Source organism: Gopherus flavomarginatus, chromosome 24 (genome assembly GCF_025201925.1).
Source record: "Gopherus flavomarginatus isolate rGopFla2 chromosome 24, rGopFla2.mat.asm, whole genome shotgun sequence".
Lineage (NCBI taxonomy): Eukaryota > Metazoa > Chordata > Testudines > Testudinidae > Gopherus > Gopherus flavomarginatus.
In genome coordinates, this window is record NC_066640.1 from 4,125,373 (window position 1) to 4,144,925 (window position 19,553).

A 19,553-nucleotide genomic window follows, 5' to 3' on the forward strand; every position below is an offset into this window, starting at 1 on the left:
CCCCTGCGAACAAACCAGCCCCAGTGAAAGTGAAGGGGGGGGAATCACTGGACAGAAAAAACAACCCCCACCCTAATAAAAACAACCGGCAAGACCCGAGCGTCATCCCCGCTGCAGACAGCCCGGATCTTTACACGCACCAGAAATCCCGCCCTTTTCTTTAACTGTAAAACTATTTTGCACTAATGGTGGCAGAGAAATTGCTCCACCGACAACCCCACCGATCTCCGCAGAGGAAGCCAATCTCCCTGTCCGCATCCCGGTTTCCAGGAGCAGAGCCAGCGATGAAGCAGGGGCTTGGAGGGAAGCAGCCGGAGGGGATTTGGGGAGGGGGGGAAACGGGGGGCTGTTACCTGAGTTAAGCACAGAGGAGACGAATACATCCCGAGCTGATCTGGGAAACTGACTAACTGCAGCAGAGAGACCCAGGGCGCAAAAGTTACTGAGTCATTTCGAAGGCTGTAGCAGTTTTTCCCCGTCTCCTTCTCCGGAATCTCTCTTCTCTGGGGATGGACCGCAGGCGGGAGGGGGGGTGTCGGGCGGGACCCCAAAATCAAGAGAGAGCGAAAGAGCCAACTTTAAGAGGGAAAAAAATCAACCCGAAATTTAAGACGAAAAAGACTCATCCTCACCGGGGGGCGGGGTATAGATCTCCGACCCCCCTACAAGATCCCCCCCCAAATACAAAGTGGAGGGGGGCAGAGGGGGAGCGATCGGGGAAGTTAGGGGGAAATTCGCTCCAATGGAGACACGGGCACCAGAGAGAGAGGGAAGAAAGAAATGAGAAAATGAAAAAAAAAAGGAGCGAGGAATGGAGTGACGTTATGAAAAAGCCCATCCCAAAATATTACATCCCATTTAAAGATGCAGGATCCCCCTTTTGGCTGAAAAGGCTGCGCCGCTGCAGGGCGAAGCTGGGGTGGGAGTTGGGGTGGGGGCAGAGTGGGGAGATGTGGGGGAATGCCTAGGTTCCGGCGGGGGGGGGGGCACAAGGTGGCTGGGAGATGCCAGGGCTTGCGGAGCGGGTGGACAGAGCCCATAGGATCAAAACTGCAGATCCATATTTGTCTGCGGGGCAAGCGCCAGTGGAGACGCTGAGGATTGAACCCCAGTGGCTGGAGGCTCTGGGGAAGTCACTGTGCCAGGGATGGGGTGTGTGTCACACACACACACACCCGCGCGCGCGCGCAGCCCGCTGTCCCCTCGAGTTTCACTCCTTGCTGCTAACACATTGTCAACTTTAGATCTAGCAGCCAGACAGACTCATGCGTCTTCCCCCGGCGGGAACTGCCCCAGGCCAACACGCACGGGAAGGCACCCAAGGGTGGCTCTGGATGGGGGGGGGGATGGAGCTGGCGGAAGGGCATCGCCCGATATGATGCCGGGAGGGGTGGGGGCGGAATCTTCTGTTAACATCTGGACCCAGGGCACGCAGACAAAACAACAACACTCACCCAGACGCGCCTAACCGCCCCTCCGGGTCACTCGCCTTCCGACCAGCCCGGCGCCCGCTTAGGGGGAAAGAGACCAGACCAGAAGCGACCCCGGACACGCAAGTGGCCGCCCGAGCCCACCCCAGTTTCCCCCTTCAGCCCAGCACGGGCGCCTATTGCAGAGAAGCGGCTCTGAGAGCAAAATCCGGATCTACAGAGCCGGTCCCCAGCGCAACAGGCCGGAGCGGCCCTGGGAAATGTTAGCGACAAATCAACAGCCAAGCGGGGCTCTAATCGCGCTGTTACCAGCCCCCCTGGCAGCCGCCTTTCTGCAGGGCCCCCCTGGGATCACACCCGGCCAGTCACACCCCGAACCCCGCTCACTCCGCAGGCTTTAGGGCGGTCACTTCGTTTGCTGTTTGCTGCAGCAGGCGAGTGAACTTCTCCTCGGGCCGCTCTGGTTTCGCAGTGGGCGAGGGGGGGTGAGAACACGCAGCGACAGGTGAGCATTAGCGGACACATCTGTCGGGTTCCTAGATTCCTTGAGTCCAGCCGCGGCTAAGAGTTTGCAAAGCCTTGCGGGGGGAGAACGGGGGGGGGAGAGTTGCTGAGTTCAAAATTAGTAACATCACTTCGCCTCCTTCCTCAACACAAACAGCACAACACCAACAGCAAAGAAAACACCCGCCCCAGTCAAGCACCAAACTCCAAACCACAAATTCTGGCTGCATGAAACTGCGAAAACAACCTCCAAAAAATTCTGGAGGCTTTAATAAAACTAATGAGAAGGGGGGAGGGGGGGCCACGTACAGAAAAACCAAAGGGAATCCCTGCTTCATAATTCTGAAAGTGAGACCTCAAGCCCTTCTCTCCCATGGCAAGATGTCAGACTCTCGAGGTTTGCGAGTTTTGATCGACTGTCCCGGTTGATCTTAGCAATGACCTTAAGCAAAAAGAAAACGGAAAACGTCCTCTCGGGTTCGGGGATTTTGCAGGACTTGGGGGGCGAATATTAAAACGAGTTTGGATTCGCATTGTCTGCGTGTGTGTCTATTCGGGGTGTGAAATAGAATCGCCGCGGCTTTGCAGCTCCAGCCGCCTTCCTATAGAAGACGAAATGCAGCAGCACCTACTTCTAATTATAAGGACAAAATCTAGTCACCTTATTTTCCTACTAGTTTAGACGCCTAATTAATCATAGCAGCTCCACCACCAACTACAAACCCTTGTTTTCCCCCTGACACTTTTGCTTTTCCAAATCCCACAGTGCTTCTCTCTGCAAAAAAATTCCAGAGGTCACCCCCCCCTCCACCCCCCGCAAAGGATTTTCTGCAGAAGAAAGTACTTCGCGCGGTTGATTTCCTGCGTATTGCAGCGTATTGCAGGCGGGGAGGGTTCGCTAGAGATTCCCAAATTCACTGGATGCTGCCAAGTTTGCAAGTCCCGAAGTTGCTAAGCGCTGGGGGGGAGAGAGGAGGCGGGGAGGCTCCCTAGCTTCTCCCCTCGCCAGTGCAGTGGGGAAGGCCTGGAGCGGATAGGGTCGATGGAAGAGCGGGCCTAGGGTGACATGTTATGTGTTAAACACCTACCCACTGCGGCAGCCAGCTCGCTCTGCATCGCCAGCAGCCCCACGGTTTTCCCCTCGGTACGTGGACAAACCACCTTCTCTTTTGCTTCTAAGGTCAGAGGGATTTTAGTTTTGGTCCAAGTTTTTTTGGAAGCATCATTAGAAGAAACCAGCGTCTCTTCCAGGCCACCCCCTTTCATCGCAGGAGCAGCGAGCCGCGCTGAGGTTTTCTCCCCCTGCCCTCGTCAAAATGTTGCATTAAAAGAATTAAACTTTTGGGTCGGCGTGGAACAAGGCTGGGCCCTTATAACAATTTTGAAAGCCCCTGTCTGGGGGGTGTTTATTTCTCAGCAACTAGCAGAGCCGAAGAAAAAAGGCCAAAGCAGCAGCTTTGCTCCGAGAACGGGGTGGGGTTTGGTTTGGTTTTTTTTTAAATCTCTTCTCTACTAAATAATAATAATAAAAAAAACCCAGCCCCCAAACCTCGAGGCTATTTTTGGAACGAGAACTGAAATTCGCTTTTTGCTTCTCTGGTGCTGCGGTGGCAGGGGAGGGCTGCAAAGCGGCCCCGCTTTGAAACACCGCGTTTGGGAGCCCTGATCAGTAAGGGGGGGGCGGACCCGCGGGGTACGTGGCCTGTCTCCCTCCCCCGAGCAGCCAGCAAGCCCTGAACTTTGCTGGCCCTGGCAGGCCCGGGCTGCCGCCTGGTTAGAGAAGCTGCTGCTCCTGCGGCTGGCACGCAGGCTGGGGGCGGGGGGGAGGCGGGTGTGCATTTCGTACCGGGGGGGACCGCGCTCCGTCCCCCCCCCCGGCCAGCTCAGGCAGGTGGGCATGAAAACACAGCGGGGCGGGGGGGGGGGAAGGGCAGCAGCGCAGGGTGCGCAGCCGGGCCTTGATCGCGCCTCTGCTGGGCGTCATTGCCAAGTTCAAGTCGGTGCGGCTTGCAGTCCTCTCCGCCCCTTTCCGAGCGGCCATTTTCCGCTACATCCAGCTCGTCGCCAGCTGAGCAGCCCCTGGGCTGCGGAGAGCTCCCCCCCCCCGCCTCTTCCCCACACCTCGGGGGAGGGGGCGGGGAGGAGTGGCAAAGAAACTTCCCCAGCAAGAAACATCTCCCTCCCCTGCCCCCCCCCCCGACGGTACAGCACGAAACTCTGCCTCGCAGGCAGCTCCTGGTCACTTCTGCATCCGGCTCCGTCCCCAGCCTGCACCTTAGCAGGGCAGCCTCCCCCCAACACAGAGCCATGCAGGACACATCCCCCCATCTCCCCTCCCAGCGCTCCACGCATCTGCTTTGCCACGGGGGGGGTTACCCGGCCCCCACAAACATACCCCCCACCCCTACCCCTAAACTTTTGCTGTTTGGTCCATCCACCACAGCGGGGAGGGGGGAGGTAAAGGAGAAAAGGAAACTGCCAGGGAACCTACCATCGCCAAGTGAAATTAACGAGGCTCCAGACCCAGTTGCAGCCAAAGGAAAAGGGGCAAAAATATTCTACAGTTTGTGTTTTCCACCAACAAAAAGAAGGAAGAAAAAAAAATCAAAGTGTCCTCAGAGTTGGCTCATCTCTCCGGCTCCTCCTGGCTGCCAGTGCCCATGGCTCGTGTGTGTTGTTATTTTTGTTGTTGGCTTTTTTTTGTTTGTGTGTTGGGTTGGGGCTGGGCTGAGCGCACACACACGGGCATCAGCTCCACTACTGGCTCTCTCGGCTCGGCGCGGCGCGGCGCGGCTCGGCTCGGCTCGGCTCCCGGGTCAGCTCAAGGAGGTGCCTGGCACCGGGTGAGTCAAAAAATGGTCCTAGGCACCCAGGCAGGAGGGGAGGAGACCGAGAAAACGCAGCCGCTTTCCAGGGGCTCCTGCGAAGCGACCTGTGACAATTCTCCTCTCTGCGGAGCGGCGGCGGCGGGTCGGGTGCGGTGGCTATGGGGAGGCCATCGCCCCCTCTGCAGCTATGGGAAAGAAAAGCTCACATCTTCCCCTCCCCCCCCCAACACCAACTCCGGACGGGCATCGCTCCGGATTGCAGCCGCCCGCCGGCACCCCCCCTTCCCCATCGCATCCCTCCCCTCTCTCCTCCCCGCGCCGCGCCGCAGCCTCCTCCTCTGCCTCCTCCCCCTCGCCAGGACACCGGGCACAGCCGCACGGGGGGATCCCTCTGGTGGGGGCGGGGAATGGGGCTTCTCCCCCCCAGCTCCAGGGGGGCGAGCCGAGGTGTCCGCTGAGCAGCCGCGGGATGTCCGCGATGGTAGGGGGGCGGCGGCGGAGCAGGGGCTGTGCCCGCATCCTAGCAGGAGCCCGCAGGCTCGACCGAGCTGGGAGGGGTGAGTGTGAGCCGCCGTGTCACAGCCCCGTGCATCCCCTGCCGGGCACACACACACCTGCGCGTGCTGCAGAGGGTGCGTGGGACACACACCGGCTTGGGGCTTGCACGGCCACTGCAGAGCGGATTGCAAGGGGCAGTTACATGGGGGGGGGGCTGGACTCCTCTCACCCGCCCGCCCCCCCCCCGCTGTAGAGGTGACACAGCTGGAGAGTCCTGCTCCACAGAGTGACCCCCCCATCAGAGCTCCCAGGACACCCCTCCCCCTTCCCCCAGCCCCCCCAATCAATCTCTTAAAGCTGCACACACCCATTTTAAAAACGGAGAGTCTAGTGCACCGGATCCGAGTTCCCTAGCAGAGCTGAACCCCGCCCCCCTTATAGCGCTGGTGTGTGTCTGAAAATACAGCGTCAAACATTAACCGCGGCCTCCATGAATTCCAGCAGAGCCCTGGCATGCCCCAGTGGGCAAATGATTGAATTTGAAACGTGCCTTCGAACTTCTGAGTGGCTGGGAGGGGGAAGGATTAAAGGAGTGAGCCAAGCTAGGGAGTCAAGAAATAACTGCATGGGGCTGTCCAGGGGCCTGCTTCTCAGCTGCCCCTGATTCCACCTGCGGCCCTGGGTGCTCAGCACCTCGAGGAAACAGGCCCCAGGAGAAGTGGGGTGAGGGAGTGTGGGACACGTTGATTCCCACCCGCCAGAAAGTGAGGGAAAAAAGACTGACCCTTCAGTTAAAATCATATGCCAGATGTTCTGCAGTCTGTGATCCCACTTTTAGCTTTGACTGCTGATTTATGATGTTTTTTTAAATTAATGATCATTTGAATGTTCCTACAAACTAATAATATTTAACTCAAAGCAAAGTTCCTTTGGGGTGACGGCTTCCCATTAGGGGCTAACTGGGTTCACAGTACTCGGAGGTGATCAGTGACTTATCTCCAACTGTTTGGTACAACTTTAACAGCAGATTGACTGAGATGGCCAAAGGACTGCGGGCTTGTGAAGTTACACATTGGATATGGTAAAAAAGTTACACTGCCACCAAAGAAGTGACAGCCTGGAGTTTGCCCCCATCACCATATAAATAGCAGATATAATTAAAAACATATTTAAAAACCGATTTTGCACCAATATTCATTATTTACTTATCTCTACAGGTGATAGACAAAGCTCTAGTGTGCGTGAAAGATTTAAATATGTACAGGCATGGATCTGTATTTTCAACCCATCTTTCTATTGCAGTAGCACAACCAGCAAAAGCTTTTTACCTCTTACAACTCACCCTGTTTTTTTAATATAAAGGCAACGAACTGGGATTTTTTTTCAGTGTCATGGTTAAATGTACTGTGGATGTGTATATTTTTATATATGATACCTACAGAATACTTAACAAATAGTACCATAATCTAGTGTTATTTCTCTGGTCAAAGGATCCTAACATGGTAAAACAGACTAAATAGTTTGTATTTGTTTATAAAATTACAGAAAGCTGCATAGGCACTATTTTTTAATTTTAAATTTTTTTTTTCCTGGTGCAAGGTAGCTCAGAGAGCTCTGATCGTTCTTAATAGGAATAATGTCGATTTTAACAGGGATTTTGTATAATCTGGAGAGCTATACATGCCCACATCTTCTCCATAACCCATGAAAACACATACTAAGATATTGTATATTACATAGAATAATCTGTGTGTTGATATCTTCTATATTCAGTTTGTTTGTGGTCTATTTCAGCACAGAATTTGCCTATGTAAATGAAGATCTAATTTCGCTTTCATTTTCTATCCAAAAACATTTATATTTACAAGCTGAATTTAAAAAAAAAATCACCATCTGCTCCCTAACAAAAAGTCATTTCCCCGTTTTGACTATTAACAGCCTCCTGGCTGAAATAAGTAATTCATTTGCACTGTACCAACTAAATAAGTCTTGTGGAAGTTAAACCTGAAAGCAACTTGCTTTGCGAAGGAGACTGTAGTTTTTATTTTATGCATTTAGCACCAGGAGAAACTAAGAAAAAAATAAACATTGAAAAGAACTTGCCAATGTCTTAATGGTTCCAACACAGCAGTTTAGTGGCTGTGTTGGGCACAGTGTTAGAAGTTTGAATTTCTTCCCAATGTGGTTTTATATTATCCTTTTGTACCACTGTAGCTCCTAGAAGCCCAACCCAAGATTGTGCTGGGAACTTTCATTATCGTTTTATGTTCTGGGGGAAAATTGGTATTCGCACCTACACACCGCACAGATCTGGTTTAATAAAGAGTGGTTATTCTCAGGCCAAATCTGAGACATAAAGGGAAAGTACTCAGCAGTTCTGAAAGTTCCCAAGGTGAGAGGCACTGTATCAGCAGAAGTGTGTTGTGAAATACACGCACAGGGTGTTTTTAATAACAGTTGGCTTTTCTAAGCATATCAGCAGGAGGGGTCATGAAAAAGAGGTGTCACTTGTGATCACTGGCAGGCTGGGATCTTAAAGACTTGTAAATGTAGGGACCAGCCTGCTCCAGTGTGGGTCCAAGGGACAGAAGGGAAATATGAAAGGTGATCTGTAAAGGGGGCAAAATGGGTTTTTTCTTCTTCTTCTTTGAAGCTCTGCCAGATTTTTGTGTATGTGTCTCTGTGTGTATAGTCAGGAAGGCCAAAGCTTGTCTCCCCCTCCCCTCTCCCTAGTGTTAAAAATTGTTTGGAGGATTCACAAGTAGGTGCTTTGTCACCTTTAAATTGCAAGGTTGGAAGTACTGGATTTTCAGAGGGACCTCAAGTATGAGAATTAAACAAGTGTTAACAAAACCCAAAGGATTTTAGACAGGCCACATTGAAATCCGCCTCCCCCAGTTAGTTGGATTTCCCACACCACAGTAATAGTGCAGTGTTAGACCATGAATAAAAGAGGAGAAAAAACTGAAAATGTGGCTGGGCAATTCCTCCCCCTATTTTTGACCCACTCTAATATATAAACATATTAATTACTATTTTTGTAGCACTTAGAGGCCCCTGCCAAGGCCAGGGAGCCACCGTGCTGGGTATATATTAGTACTGGACAGTCCCTGCCTCAAGGATCTTACTACCGAAGTCCCTGGTACTGCAAAAACTTATGTCTGTGCTTAATTGTATCTGCTGTGAGTTGTCCTATGGACATGTCAAATTAAGCATGAGTAAATCTTTGCAGAATCAGGGCTAAACTCCAGGTCTTTGTTCAAATTTAGTCCTCTGTTAGCTCAGCCATAGGCCTGCTCAAGGTAGCTATGCCCTTAATTACTAATGTAAAATCCCAGCACTAAAAGAGAACCTATTTCCCCCAAATCCTTTTTTAGGCCTTCTCCAAGGAAGCAGAAACAGGCATGAGCCCAATTCAATTCAATTGGTTTTTATTTTTTATTTATTTTGTTTTTTGCAGGTCACCATAATGCTTAATATAAAATAAACAAACAAGCTTTTGGGGTTGGAGTTTCCTCTCACTGAAGGTGTTTTTACACCAGCTTAACTCCATAGGCTTCAGTTGAGCTGTTCCTGATGGACCCCAAGAGCAGAATCAGGCCTTTCGTTTAAGTGTGAGAGTTTATGTGACAGCTGTCGAATCAGAATTGGCTTCTTTACCTGAGCCACCTCCCCAAATGGGATCTACCTGGAAATACTCTAGGGGTGAAATTCGCCTCTGTGAAAGGCCTATGAACTACTTAAGTCCTACTTAAGCGATATCTTGTGCTGGCACAAGATGAATCTCACCCAACAGCGTTTAAAATTAGAGGGCTGAAACAGTAGCTCTGAAGATTCTCCAAAACGGGGAAAGCCCAGGTCCTTGTCTACATTCGTGCCTCGCCCCTTTAAGAGACCAAAGCAAGTCCCCAGAACTGAACATCCCCTGAATTTCGAGGCACGTAAGATCTGGGTTTAAAACATTGTGTCTGGGATACCATCCCTGTCAAAAGTTTTCTTTGAAAAAAAAAGGGACACCTCTCAATTTATTTATGGGGATAAGAACTTCTTAGTGTCAACTTTCAGAATGCTGGGCTCAGCAAAATGCATGCAGTTACCTTTTAAGTAATACCCTGCCGTATGAGATCCCCTCTTATGGAGGGGAAATATAACACACTCACCATTAGCTTTTTACTAGTCGAATTCCTGTGTCTGTCTCTTGCATTGTCCTCTGCTAAGGTACATTTTTACTCTTGGTTGCAGTGTCTGACTGCCACACGCGTCACAGACTTATATCCAAAATGATAATCGGGGAAATTTGATCCCTAAAACTGGATTGTAGCAGAGAAGTTTGGTAGATTTTACGTCCAAATTAATTTGCATGATTTTTATGCAGCTTGATTAGATATAAGGAGCAATATTCTTCCTTTGACTAACTTGTGGAAAATCCATGAACGTATATGGCTTTTTGGACCAGATCCTGAACCGATATAAATAATGAAGTCGACAGAGCTAAGATCAGTAACATTGGCTGAACATCCAGCCCTTTAAGTCTAAGATATACAGCTATTTTCTTTATTTGTTACATTTTCTTGTATCCAGATGTGTCTCTCTTTGATTTGAAACATTGAAAAGTTCAAAATTTAGATGAAAAAGAATGAAAAAAACCTGCAAAATTTTAAAATGGATTTTACCTCTTGTATTTACAAATTACTTTTTTTAACCACTTTGCTATCTATTATAAAATCTCCTAGTATACAGGAATTTTGATAAAAATCAGGTAAGAGATTCTTGTGAATTCTTCTGTGAAAATTTTTGGGATTTTTTTTTTTTGGCAGGAAATATTAGCCACCTCTCATATTTACTGCTCTCCCAGATGACAAGGGAAATCAGCCCATTAAAGATTATAAAACAGCAAGCAAAAATTGCTTGTGATAATTCCTTCAGATTGAGTGATTTTGCTGTGTAACCAGGTTTGCCTTCCATGAACATTTGAGAGCTTGAATTTACTAGTGCAACCCTGACAAAAAAGGCATTTTAAACTCAATTACTTTAATCAGGAGGGAGTTTTACATTTTACATTCAACTGTAAAATTTGCAATTGGCCTGTGTAGGCCCTAGTCACTCATTGATTTAGAACTAAGCCTATGGATGAGTGTTTACAGGATTGGAACCATAGTTTTATATATTATATATTATATTATATTATATTATATTATATTATATTATATTATATTATATTATATTATATTATATTGTCTGTTCAGTGGTCATGGTTCAATGGATTTAGGATCTGGTCCTTAGTTATATACACTGCTGTTTATGTATCATAATTAGGGCTGTTGATTAATTGCAGTTAACTCACATGATTAACTCAAAAATTAATCGCAATTAAAAAAATTAATCACAGTTTGAATTGCACTGTTAAACAACAGAATACCAATTGAAATTTATTAACTATTTTGGATGTTTTTCTATATTTTTAAATATATTGATTTTAGTTACAACATGGAATACAAAGTGTACAGTGCTCACTTTTTATTATTAGTTTTTATTAAAAATATTTGCACTGTAAAAATGATTAAAGAAATAGTTTTTTCAGTTCACCTCATACAAGTACTGCAATGCAATTCTTTATTGTGAAAGTGCAATTTACAAATGTAGATTTTATTTGTTACATAACTGCACTCAAAAACAAAACAATGCAAAATGTCAAAGCCTACAAGTCCATTCAGTCCTACTTCTTCTTAAGCCGATCGCTCAGACAAACAAGTTTGTTTCGTTTATAGGAGATAATGCTGCCCACTGCTTATTTACAATGTCACCTGAAAGTGAGAACAGGTGTTCGCATGGCACTTTTGTAGCCGGTATTGCAAGGTATTTGCATGCCAGATACACTAAACATTCATATGCCCCTTAGTGCTTTGGCCACCATTTCAGAGGACATGCTTCCATGCTGATGACGCTTGTTAAAAAAATAATGTGATAATTACTTAGTGACTGAACTCCTCAGGGAAGAATAGTACTGGTATGTCTCCTGCTCTGTTTTACCCGAATTGTGTCATATCTTTCATGTTAAGCAGTCTCGAATGATGACCCAGCACATGTTGTTTGTTTTAAGAACACTTTCACAGCAGATTTGACAAAACGCACAGAAGGTACCAGTGTGAAATTTCTAAGATAGCTACAGCACCGAATCAAGGTTTAAGAATTTGAAGTGCCTTCCAAAATCTGAGCGGGAGGAGGTGTGGAGCATGCTTTCAAAAGTCTTAAAAGGGCAACACTCTGATGCAAAAACTACAGAACCCAAACCACTAAAAAAGAAAATCAACCGTCTGCAGGTAGCATCTGACTCAGATGATGAAAATGAACATGTGTCGGTCCGCTGTGCTTTGGATCATTATCGAGCAGAACCCATCATCAGCATGGACGCATGTCCTCTGGAATGGTGGTTGAATATAAAAGGACATATGAATCTTTAACTCATCTGGCACTCAAATATCTTTTGATGACAGCTACAATAATGCCATGTGAATGCCTGTTCTCACTTTCAGGTGACATTGTAAATAAGAAGCAGGCAGCAGTATCTCCTGCAAATGTAAACAAACTTGTTTGAGCGATTGGCTGAACAAGAAATAGGACTGAGTGGACTTGTAGGCTCCAAAGTTTTACTGTTTTGTTTTTGAAGGCAGTTTTTTTGTACATAATTCTACATTTGTAAGTTCAACTTTCATGATAAAGAGATTGCACTACAGTATTTGTATGAGGTGAATTGAAAAATACGATTTCTTTATTTTTTACAGTGCAAATATTTATAATAAAAAATAAATATAAAGTGAGCACTGTACACTTTGTATTCTGTGTTGTAATTTAAATCAATATACTTGAAAATGTAGGGAAAAAACAAAAATATTTAAATAAATGGTATTCTATTATTGTTTAACAGTGCAGTTAATCACGATTAATTTTTTTAATCATGCGATTAATCACAATTAATTTTTTTAATCGCCCTAATCATAATTGTACATTTGTATTAAAGTGGGTGGGGCGTATTTTTCAAATGTTGACATTTCAGCAAAAAATTTAAAAAAACAAAACAAACCCCACACCTTTCAACAAAATATTTCCAAAAAAATGACCCTTCTTTTTTCAATAACTATAGAGCTGGCTAACTTTTTTCAAGATGGGCAAACTTTTTCAAAATTTCCAATTTTTACAGTGTATTAAATTATTTTTTTAAAGGAAAGCATTTTTGCAAATTTGCCCATGCAATTCTTCCCCATGTGTTGAACAGCACTAATTTATATTTTCGCATGTATTTGTTTATTTATTTATTATGCTGTCTCAGACCAGGGCCTCCTTGTGCAAGGCGCTGCACATAAATAGAACAAAAATATTGCCCCACCCCAAACACCTCACAATCCAAGTAATAGATAACTATTTATTTTATTTCATTGTGAGACCTTAAGATGGCTTCTCTGTATATGTTACAGCTGCTCCCCTGCTGACTGGAAGTGTATTTCATAGGCTCCATACTGCTCAGAGGTAATAGTTGTCCTCCTTTAGGTCAAGTAGCAGGTGGAGTCTGTGCTTTAGAAGCAAGAGGATCTCAGTTAACCCTGTTGCCACCAAAAAATCCCAAGTAGCCACAATGTGTAGCCACGTGACACTGATGACATTTCTATATGCCACAGATTAGTTACAACATTTAAAGGGGCTGTGTCAGCTAATTTCAGGCCCAAAATTTGAATTTATAAAAACAGAGGGGAAAGGTCCTAGTATGAGTAGAAATATTAATGTTTCAGTTCAAACAGTTTTTGGCTGAAAGGGCCCAGGAATTTCCCCAGTCCCCTGTAGCCCTGGGAGCCTAGGTCCAACCGCTTTGTTCTAGCTCACACTCCCAACAAAATGAAAGTAGTTATGCGAGGACACTGTCTCTTTTAAAAGTCAGTGTGATAGGAGCAAACGTTTGCATGCAACAAGTCCCTGCAAATTGGAGTAATACTTGTAAAACTGCTCAGACCCACTGATGATTAACCCTTAAATATCCGTGTCATTGTTTAACTACACTGCCGGCATTCTGTGTATGCTTTCTGGAAGCTGCGTGAGGACAAAATGAGGCCATTGTTTCCTCTTAAAGCTAAGAAAGAGAGGGGGAAATAAGCTTGGAATTTTAATCAATTGCTACAACAAACAAAAGGCCGTTAGGTACCTGACTACCTGAGCCTAACCAAAAGCCTGAATCTAATCTCAGTTACGGTGGAGTGAATCGGGAATGCCTCTGCATTTGAAGTGGTGTAAATGAAGATCAGAATTTGCCCCTTGGAGTTGTGAATGTATTGGGTAATTCATTACTTGGTGTCTCATTGTCCCCAGCAGTCAGTGGGTTTGGACAGGGTATAGATGTGCGGACCTGGTGAAACACTTGCTGGAGTCCATGAGGCAGATTCTGCTGTCAGTTTTGCAGGTGTAAATTTGGAGAAACTTCACTGACATGGAGTGTGTCAAGCTGCCCTGCAGTGGCTCAAGAATACGAGTCCCAGCCTCTGGGCAGAGTGTTAGGAACCAGGGCACAATCCCCATATCGGGGGTGAGTTCTATACTTAGATTTCACTAACCAGTTATCGAGTGTAAACGCCTCAGGTGCTGTGGGGCAGCATTAATTTGGAGTGTCCCCTTGGGTGCTCCAGTCTGTCCTGCCACCCAGGGGAGCCTGCCGGCCCCTGACACCATGAATCGCAGCAATATTCAGGTTACTCCCAGTCCCAAAGGACCAGTCACTTACCCCAGGTCCATGGCGCTTTATACCTCCCACCAAAGACAAATTGTAGCCAATCCTACAATAAACTGTCTCCAGATTTATAATGCAGGAAAAGGAACCAAGAGAGTTAGGCACGAGGTTAAAGCAGGTAAACCCACACACAAATGAGTCCCAATCCTAAATTTCAAGAAGTAATAGAAGCGTCTGTGATAAGCAGCAAGTTCTATGTGTCCTTTAGGGCTAACCCAGGCCAAGCACTGGGGTTCTCTTGCTTATGCCTCGCATGCCTGCCCCCCGCTGCCCCCCAGAGTCCAAGTAGCCTAAAGATCCAATCTCCTTCATTACGGGTTTTCAGTCCCTTTCCCCTTCTGCTCTGCAAACTCAACCGATGGGAGGAATTCACTCGCAAGACTCATCTTCATGGGGGGGGGGGGAGAGAAAGGGGGAATAAACAACAAAGTCTTTTGTCCTCTTTAATGTTCCACTCTAGTTCACTTGGTGTCGCTGGGCCTTGCTTGTCGGGCAGGCTGGAACACCTCCCGCCAGAGATCAGCATTTCACACGAGTTAACGTCTCTCTCCTGGCTGGTGATTTACATGGTTACAGAGGCTCACAATACAACCGCTCAAATGTTCCCTTACGCTATGGGGCACGGATGTGATACGGGGGAATTAATGCCGGCAGCAATGGCATTAACTAGTCTAAACACTAAACACATTCTTATCACCTATTTTAACAATTCTGACACACAGGCAAGCCAGGCTGGATCCAGCTCTGTATTTGTCAGAATTCAGTGGAGACACGGGCACCTTGGCACGAGCTGGCACCTCACTGCCAGCGTCACAGAGGGAGTTACGCCCAAGGTACACCAACAGAAGTAACAGAAGAAGCAGGCCCGATAAGTATGCAAGGCTTTGGGGCTATGCAAAGCCCATTTAAATCAATAGAAAGACTCCGCTTGCTCTGCGCTTTGGATCAGAGCCCGAAGACTGTGCACAAGAGAAACAAACCCAGAATTCCCATACAGGGCATGGCTAGAAAGTAACATTTGAACCTGATCCTGCAAACAGACGAGTAACTTTACTAGTGTGTTGTAGTTCCATTGAAGCCAATGGAACAACCCCCCTGCCACCAATAAGCTTTGGATCAGACACTTGGCCTGTTAGGAAAGTGTTTCTCCAACTGTTCATTTGGAAGAGAAAATTTGTGCTGGAATTTAAAATAAAATGTTTTAGGGGAACTGTAAAAAATATATTAGTTTCCAAAAATTAGCCCCATATTCCTCTGATGTATGAAAACAAAACGCCATATGAAAAAGTGGCATTGGTATAAATGTTCTTTCTGTGGGAAAACTTTAGCAACTTACATAATCAATTGCCAGCATATTTCTGTAGCTAAACCCAATTACTACAAACAAATTGGCATGAACATTCGTCTTGCAAACCTTTCAGTAAACACAATGGACTTTTCTTCTTCTAATATTAGAATTAGTAAAAGCACAGAGAAGGGCACTAAACATGAGTGGGGCATGGAACAGCTTCCATATGAGAAGAGATTAATAAGATTGAGACTGTACATTGTAGAAAAGAGACTACAAAAGGGGGATATGACAGAGGACTATACAAACATCCATGGTGTGGAGAAAGAGACCATGGATGTGTTGTTTGCCTCTTCGCATAACACAAGACCCACGGGTAACCCAATGAAATGGATAGGCAGCAGGTTTAAAACAAACAAAAGGAAGTATTTCTTCACACAACGCACAGCCAACCTGTGGAACACATTGCCAGGGGATGTTGTGAAGGCCAAAAATATAACTGGCTTCAAAAAAGAATTAGATCAGTTGATGGACGATAGGTCCATTAAGGGCTTTTAGCCAAGATGATCAGTGATATGACACCATGTTCTGGGTGTCCCTAAACCTCCAAATGCCAGAAGCTTGGACTGGATGAGGCAGCGCTTAATTCATGCCAGGGCTGAGCCCCGGCACCTCTGGGCCTGGCAGTTCATAGCCCCAGCAACTCCAGGCCTGGCAGTTCGTAGCTCTGGCACCTCTGGGCCTGGCAGTTTGTAGCCCGAGCACCTCTGGGCCTGACAGTTCAGAGCCCAGCACCTCTGGGTCTGGCAGTTCGTAGCCTCGACACTTCTAGGCCTGGCAGTTCGTAGCCCTGGCACCTCTGGGCCTGGCAGTTCAGAGCCCCAGCACCTCTGGGCCTGGCGGTTCAGAGCCCCAGCACCTCTGGGCCTGGCAGTTCAGAGCCCCCTGGCACCTCTGGGCCTGGCAGTTCGTAGCCCTGGCACCTCTGGGCCTGGCAGTTCGTAGCCCCAGTGCCTCTGAGCCTGGCAGTTCAGAGCCCAGCACCTCTGGGCCTGGCAGCTCAGAGCCCCCTGGCACCTCTGGGCCTGGCAGTTCAGAGCCCAGCACCTCTGGGCCTGGCAGTTCAGAGCCCCCTGGCACCTATGGGCTTTGCAGTTCAGAGCCCCAGCACCTCTGGGCCTGGCGGTTCAGAGCCCCAGCACCTCTGGGCCTGGCGGTTCAGAGCCCTAGCGCCTCTGGGCCTGGCGGTTCAGAGCCCCAGCGCCTCTGGGCCTGGCGGTTCAGAGCCCCCTGGCACCTCTGGGCCTGGCGGTTCAGAGCCCCCTGGCACCTCTGGGCCTGGCAGTTCAGAGCCCCAGCACCTCTGGGCCTGGCAGTTCAGAGCCCCCTGGCACCTCTGGGCCTGGCAGTTCAGAGCCCTGGCACCTCTGGGCCTGGCGGTTCATAGCCCCGGCACCTCTGGGCCTGGCGGTTCATAGCCCCAGCACCTCTGGGCCTGGCAGTTCAGAGCCCCAGCGCCTCTGGGCCTGGTAGTTCAGAGCCCCGGCACCTCTGGGCCTGGCAGTTCAGAGCCCCCTGGCACCTCTGGGCCTGGCGGTTCAGAGCCCCAGCACCTCTGGGCCTGGCGGTTCAGAGCCCCCTGGCACCTCTGGGCCTGGCGGTTCAGAGCCCCCTGGCACCTCTGGGCCTGGCGGTTCAGAGCCCTGGCACCTCTGGGCCTGGCGGTTCATAGCCCCGGCACCTCTGGGCCTGGCGGTTCATAGCCCCGGCACCTCTGGGCCTGGCAGTTCAGAGCCCCAGCGCCTCTGGGCCTGGTAGTTCAGAGCCCCGGCACCTCTGGGCCTGGCAGTTCAGAGCCCCCTGGCACCTCTGGGCCTGGCGGTTCAGAGCCCCAGCACCTCTGGGCCTGGCGGTTCAGAGCCCCCTGGCACCTCTGGGCCTGGCGGTTCAGAGCCCCCTGGCACCTCTGGGCCTGGTGATTCAGAGCCCCGGCACCTCTGGGCCTGGCAGTTCAGAGCCCCGGCACCTCTGGGCCTGGTGGTTCAGAGCCCTGGCGCCTCTGGGCCTGGTGATTCAGAGCCCCGGCACCTCTGGGCCTGACAGTTCAGAGCCCCAGCGCCTCTGGGCCTGGTAGTTCAGAGCCCCGGCACCTCTGGGCCTGGCAGTTCAGAGCCCCCTGGCACCTCTGGGCCTGGCAGTTCAGAGCCCCCCGGCACCTCTGGGCCTGGCGGTTCAGAGCCCCCTGGCACCTCTGGGCCTGGCGGTTCAGAGCCCCCTGGCACCTCTGGGCCTGGCAGTTCAGAGCCCCCTGGCACCTCTGGGCCTGGCGGTTCAGAGCTCCGGCACCTCTGGGCCTGGCAGTTCAGAGCCCCCTGGCACCTATGGGCTTGGCAGTTCAGAGCCCCAGCGCCTCTGGGCCTGGCGGTTCAGAGCCCCAGCGCCTCTGGGCCTGGCGGTTCAGAGCCCCAGCGCCTCTGGGCCTGGCGGTTCAGAGCCCCCTGGCACCTCTGGGCCTGGCGGTTCAGAGCCCCCTGGCACCTCTGGTCCTGGCGGTTCAGAGCCCCCTGGCACCTCTGGGCCTGGCGGTTCAGAGCCCCAGCACCTCTGGGCCTGGCAGTTCAGAGCCCCAGCACCTCTGGGCCTGGCGGTTCAGAGCCCCGGCGCCTCTGGACTTGCTGCATCGGTTATGAATATAAAAATAATGCTTGAGCCTGACACCTCTTTCAGTACAAATTAAGCCCTGACGACAGGGGATGGCTCACTTGACAATGGCCCTGTTTTGTTCATTCCCGCCTGGGCACCTGGCATTGGCCACTGTTGGAAGACAGGATACTGGGCTGGATGGACCATTGGTCTGACTCAGGATGGCCGTTTTTATGTTCTTTCCCCTATACAATTTTACAAGAGAGGAAACTTACTCACAGGCTCTATGTATGTAATAAAGGCCTTGAAAATAGGACATAATTAAAAATGATACAATCCCAGATGGTGCTTATTTGGTTTTGAGAATACATTACACTTTTTCCTTGCCTCTTCATTAAAATGTTGCTGTTTTTTAAATTTGGCTTTCCTTTTTCTGATTCTGCTTTTCTGTTTCCTCCTCCAGAATCTGCTTTGAATTAATGAAATTCAAATCCAACTATCTGGGGATGAATATTATATAATTTCCCATGTTATTTTATTCATTTATGTGCTTATTTTGATTGGGAGGACTGGGCTGCATTACGGTAGCAGGGGAAAAAATAGCCATATAGGCAAGGCTGTGGCAGGGGACTTCGGTGATCTGGGGTCATTTCACAGGACTTCTCAACTCCCTGTGTGACCTAGGGCAAGGAAGGCGGTGCCAGGCTTCTCGCAATGCTCAGCTCCTGTTTAGGGAGCGAAATGAAGAGCAAGATGTTGAGCATTGGGAGCTGCTCGGTGAAAACCTGGCTGTCTTTGCAAAGATGCTCTCCAGCTCGACCAGCAGTGACAGGGCAGGAGTGCCTGGGTGACGTTCTCTAGCTGGCCTGTGTCACACAGGAGAGGAGGCTGGAGGATCTGGGTCCCTTTGGGCCTTGACATCCAGGAATCTCTCTCTGGGTCCGTCTATGGGTGTGTAGAATAGGAAGGAAGCAACGCCCTGCCCCACAGGGATGGCCTCTTCAGTGTTTCTGAAGTGCCCAGATATTGGGAAGGCCACTTTCAAGGCCCTTCCCAGTTAATCCCCACCCTCCTTCTCCCCTCTCCATCACTCTCGAGCCGCCGGTGCCCACCTCTGATCGGACCCTAACACAGCCTCCGCTGCGCATTTGTTACATTTTCATACTTTCCAACTTTTGCATGGGCTTGAAACTAGCTTAGAAAGGAAAGCTGAGATTGTCCCATGATCCTCTGACTCCAGGAGCTGGAGCTTGAAGAATAACACCAAATATTGCAAGACTCCTGATAAAATGCCAAGAGGTTGGTAAGTGCTGGGAACACAGTGGGGAGAGGAAGAGTCCAGTGATTCCAGTCTAGACGTTGTTGCTCTTGTCCAGGATCATAAAGACAGAAATTTATTCCAGTAGATACAAGGGTTCACTCAGCTTTGGGGAGACACAGCCAGAGGCGACTTTTGATTCCTCTGGCTAACTGGGGATTGAGTGAGAGCTGGGTGCATTCTGCCCTCAGTCACAACCTATCTACTCCCAGTGACATAAATGGGGCCTCGGACCAGATTTTCCGGCTTAACTTTGAATCGCCTTCTAGTGGCA

General features: G+C 49.0%; 1 protein-coding gene and 2 long non-coding RNA genes across 14 annotated transcripts in view; 1 reads left to right on the forward strand and 2 right to left on the reverse strand.

The window, feature by feature from the left end:
* Positions 1-4,903, reverse strand: part of LOC127040026 (nuclear factor 1 C-type) — a 116,350-nt gene extending 111,447 nt beyond the window's left edge. The window contains exons 1-2 of one of the 3 annotated variants that reach the window (XM_050933764.1): positions 4,426-4,903; positions 354-503 (exon numbers count right to left, since the gene is read on the reverse strand). In XM_050933764.1, the coding sequence (XP_050789721.1) occupies positions 354-503; positions 4,426-4,428 (153 nt within the window). In that variant the 5' untranslated portion in view covers positions 4,429-4,903. Of the gene's footprint in view, positions 1-353; positions 504-1,454; positions 1,528-4,425 lie in introns of those variants that run through there. The other 2 variants (XM_050933765.1, XM_050933766.1) reach the window with 2 other exon arrangements.
* Positions 4,904-4,965: 62 nt separating this feature from the next.
* LOC127040088 (uncharacterized) lies at positions 4,966-15,884 on the forward strand. Its single transcript, XR_007771347.1, has 3 exons — positions 4,966-5,319; positions 12,733-12,784; positions 14,753-15,884. It is a non-coding gene; the product is annotated as an uncharacterized LOC127040088 (long non-coding RNA).
* Positions 15,885-16,065: 181 nt separating this feature from the next.
* LOC127040089 (uncharacterized) lies at positions 16,066-18,018 on the reverse strand. 10 transcript variants are annotated; one of them, XR_007771349.1, is made up of 6 exons: positions 17,921-18,018; positions 17,153-17,282; positions 16,932-16,964; positions 16,649-16,679; positions 16,396-16,458; positions 16,066-16,237 (listed from the first exon to the last, which is right to left on the reverse strand). It is a non-coding gene; the product is annotated as an uncharacterized LOC127040089 (long non-coding RNA). The 10 variants fall into 10 exon arrangements; XR_007771354.1 differs by lacking the exon at positions 16,396-16,458 and having other exon boundaries at positions 16,066-16,206; positions 16,616-16,679; positions 16,901-16,964; positions 17,186-17,249; XR_007771348.1 differs by lacking the exon at positions 16,396-16,458 and having other exon boundaries at positions 16,616-16,679; positions 16,901-16,964; positions 17,186-17,249.
* Between the last annotated feature and the right edge of the window lie 1,535 nt (positions 18,019-19,553).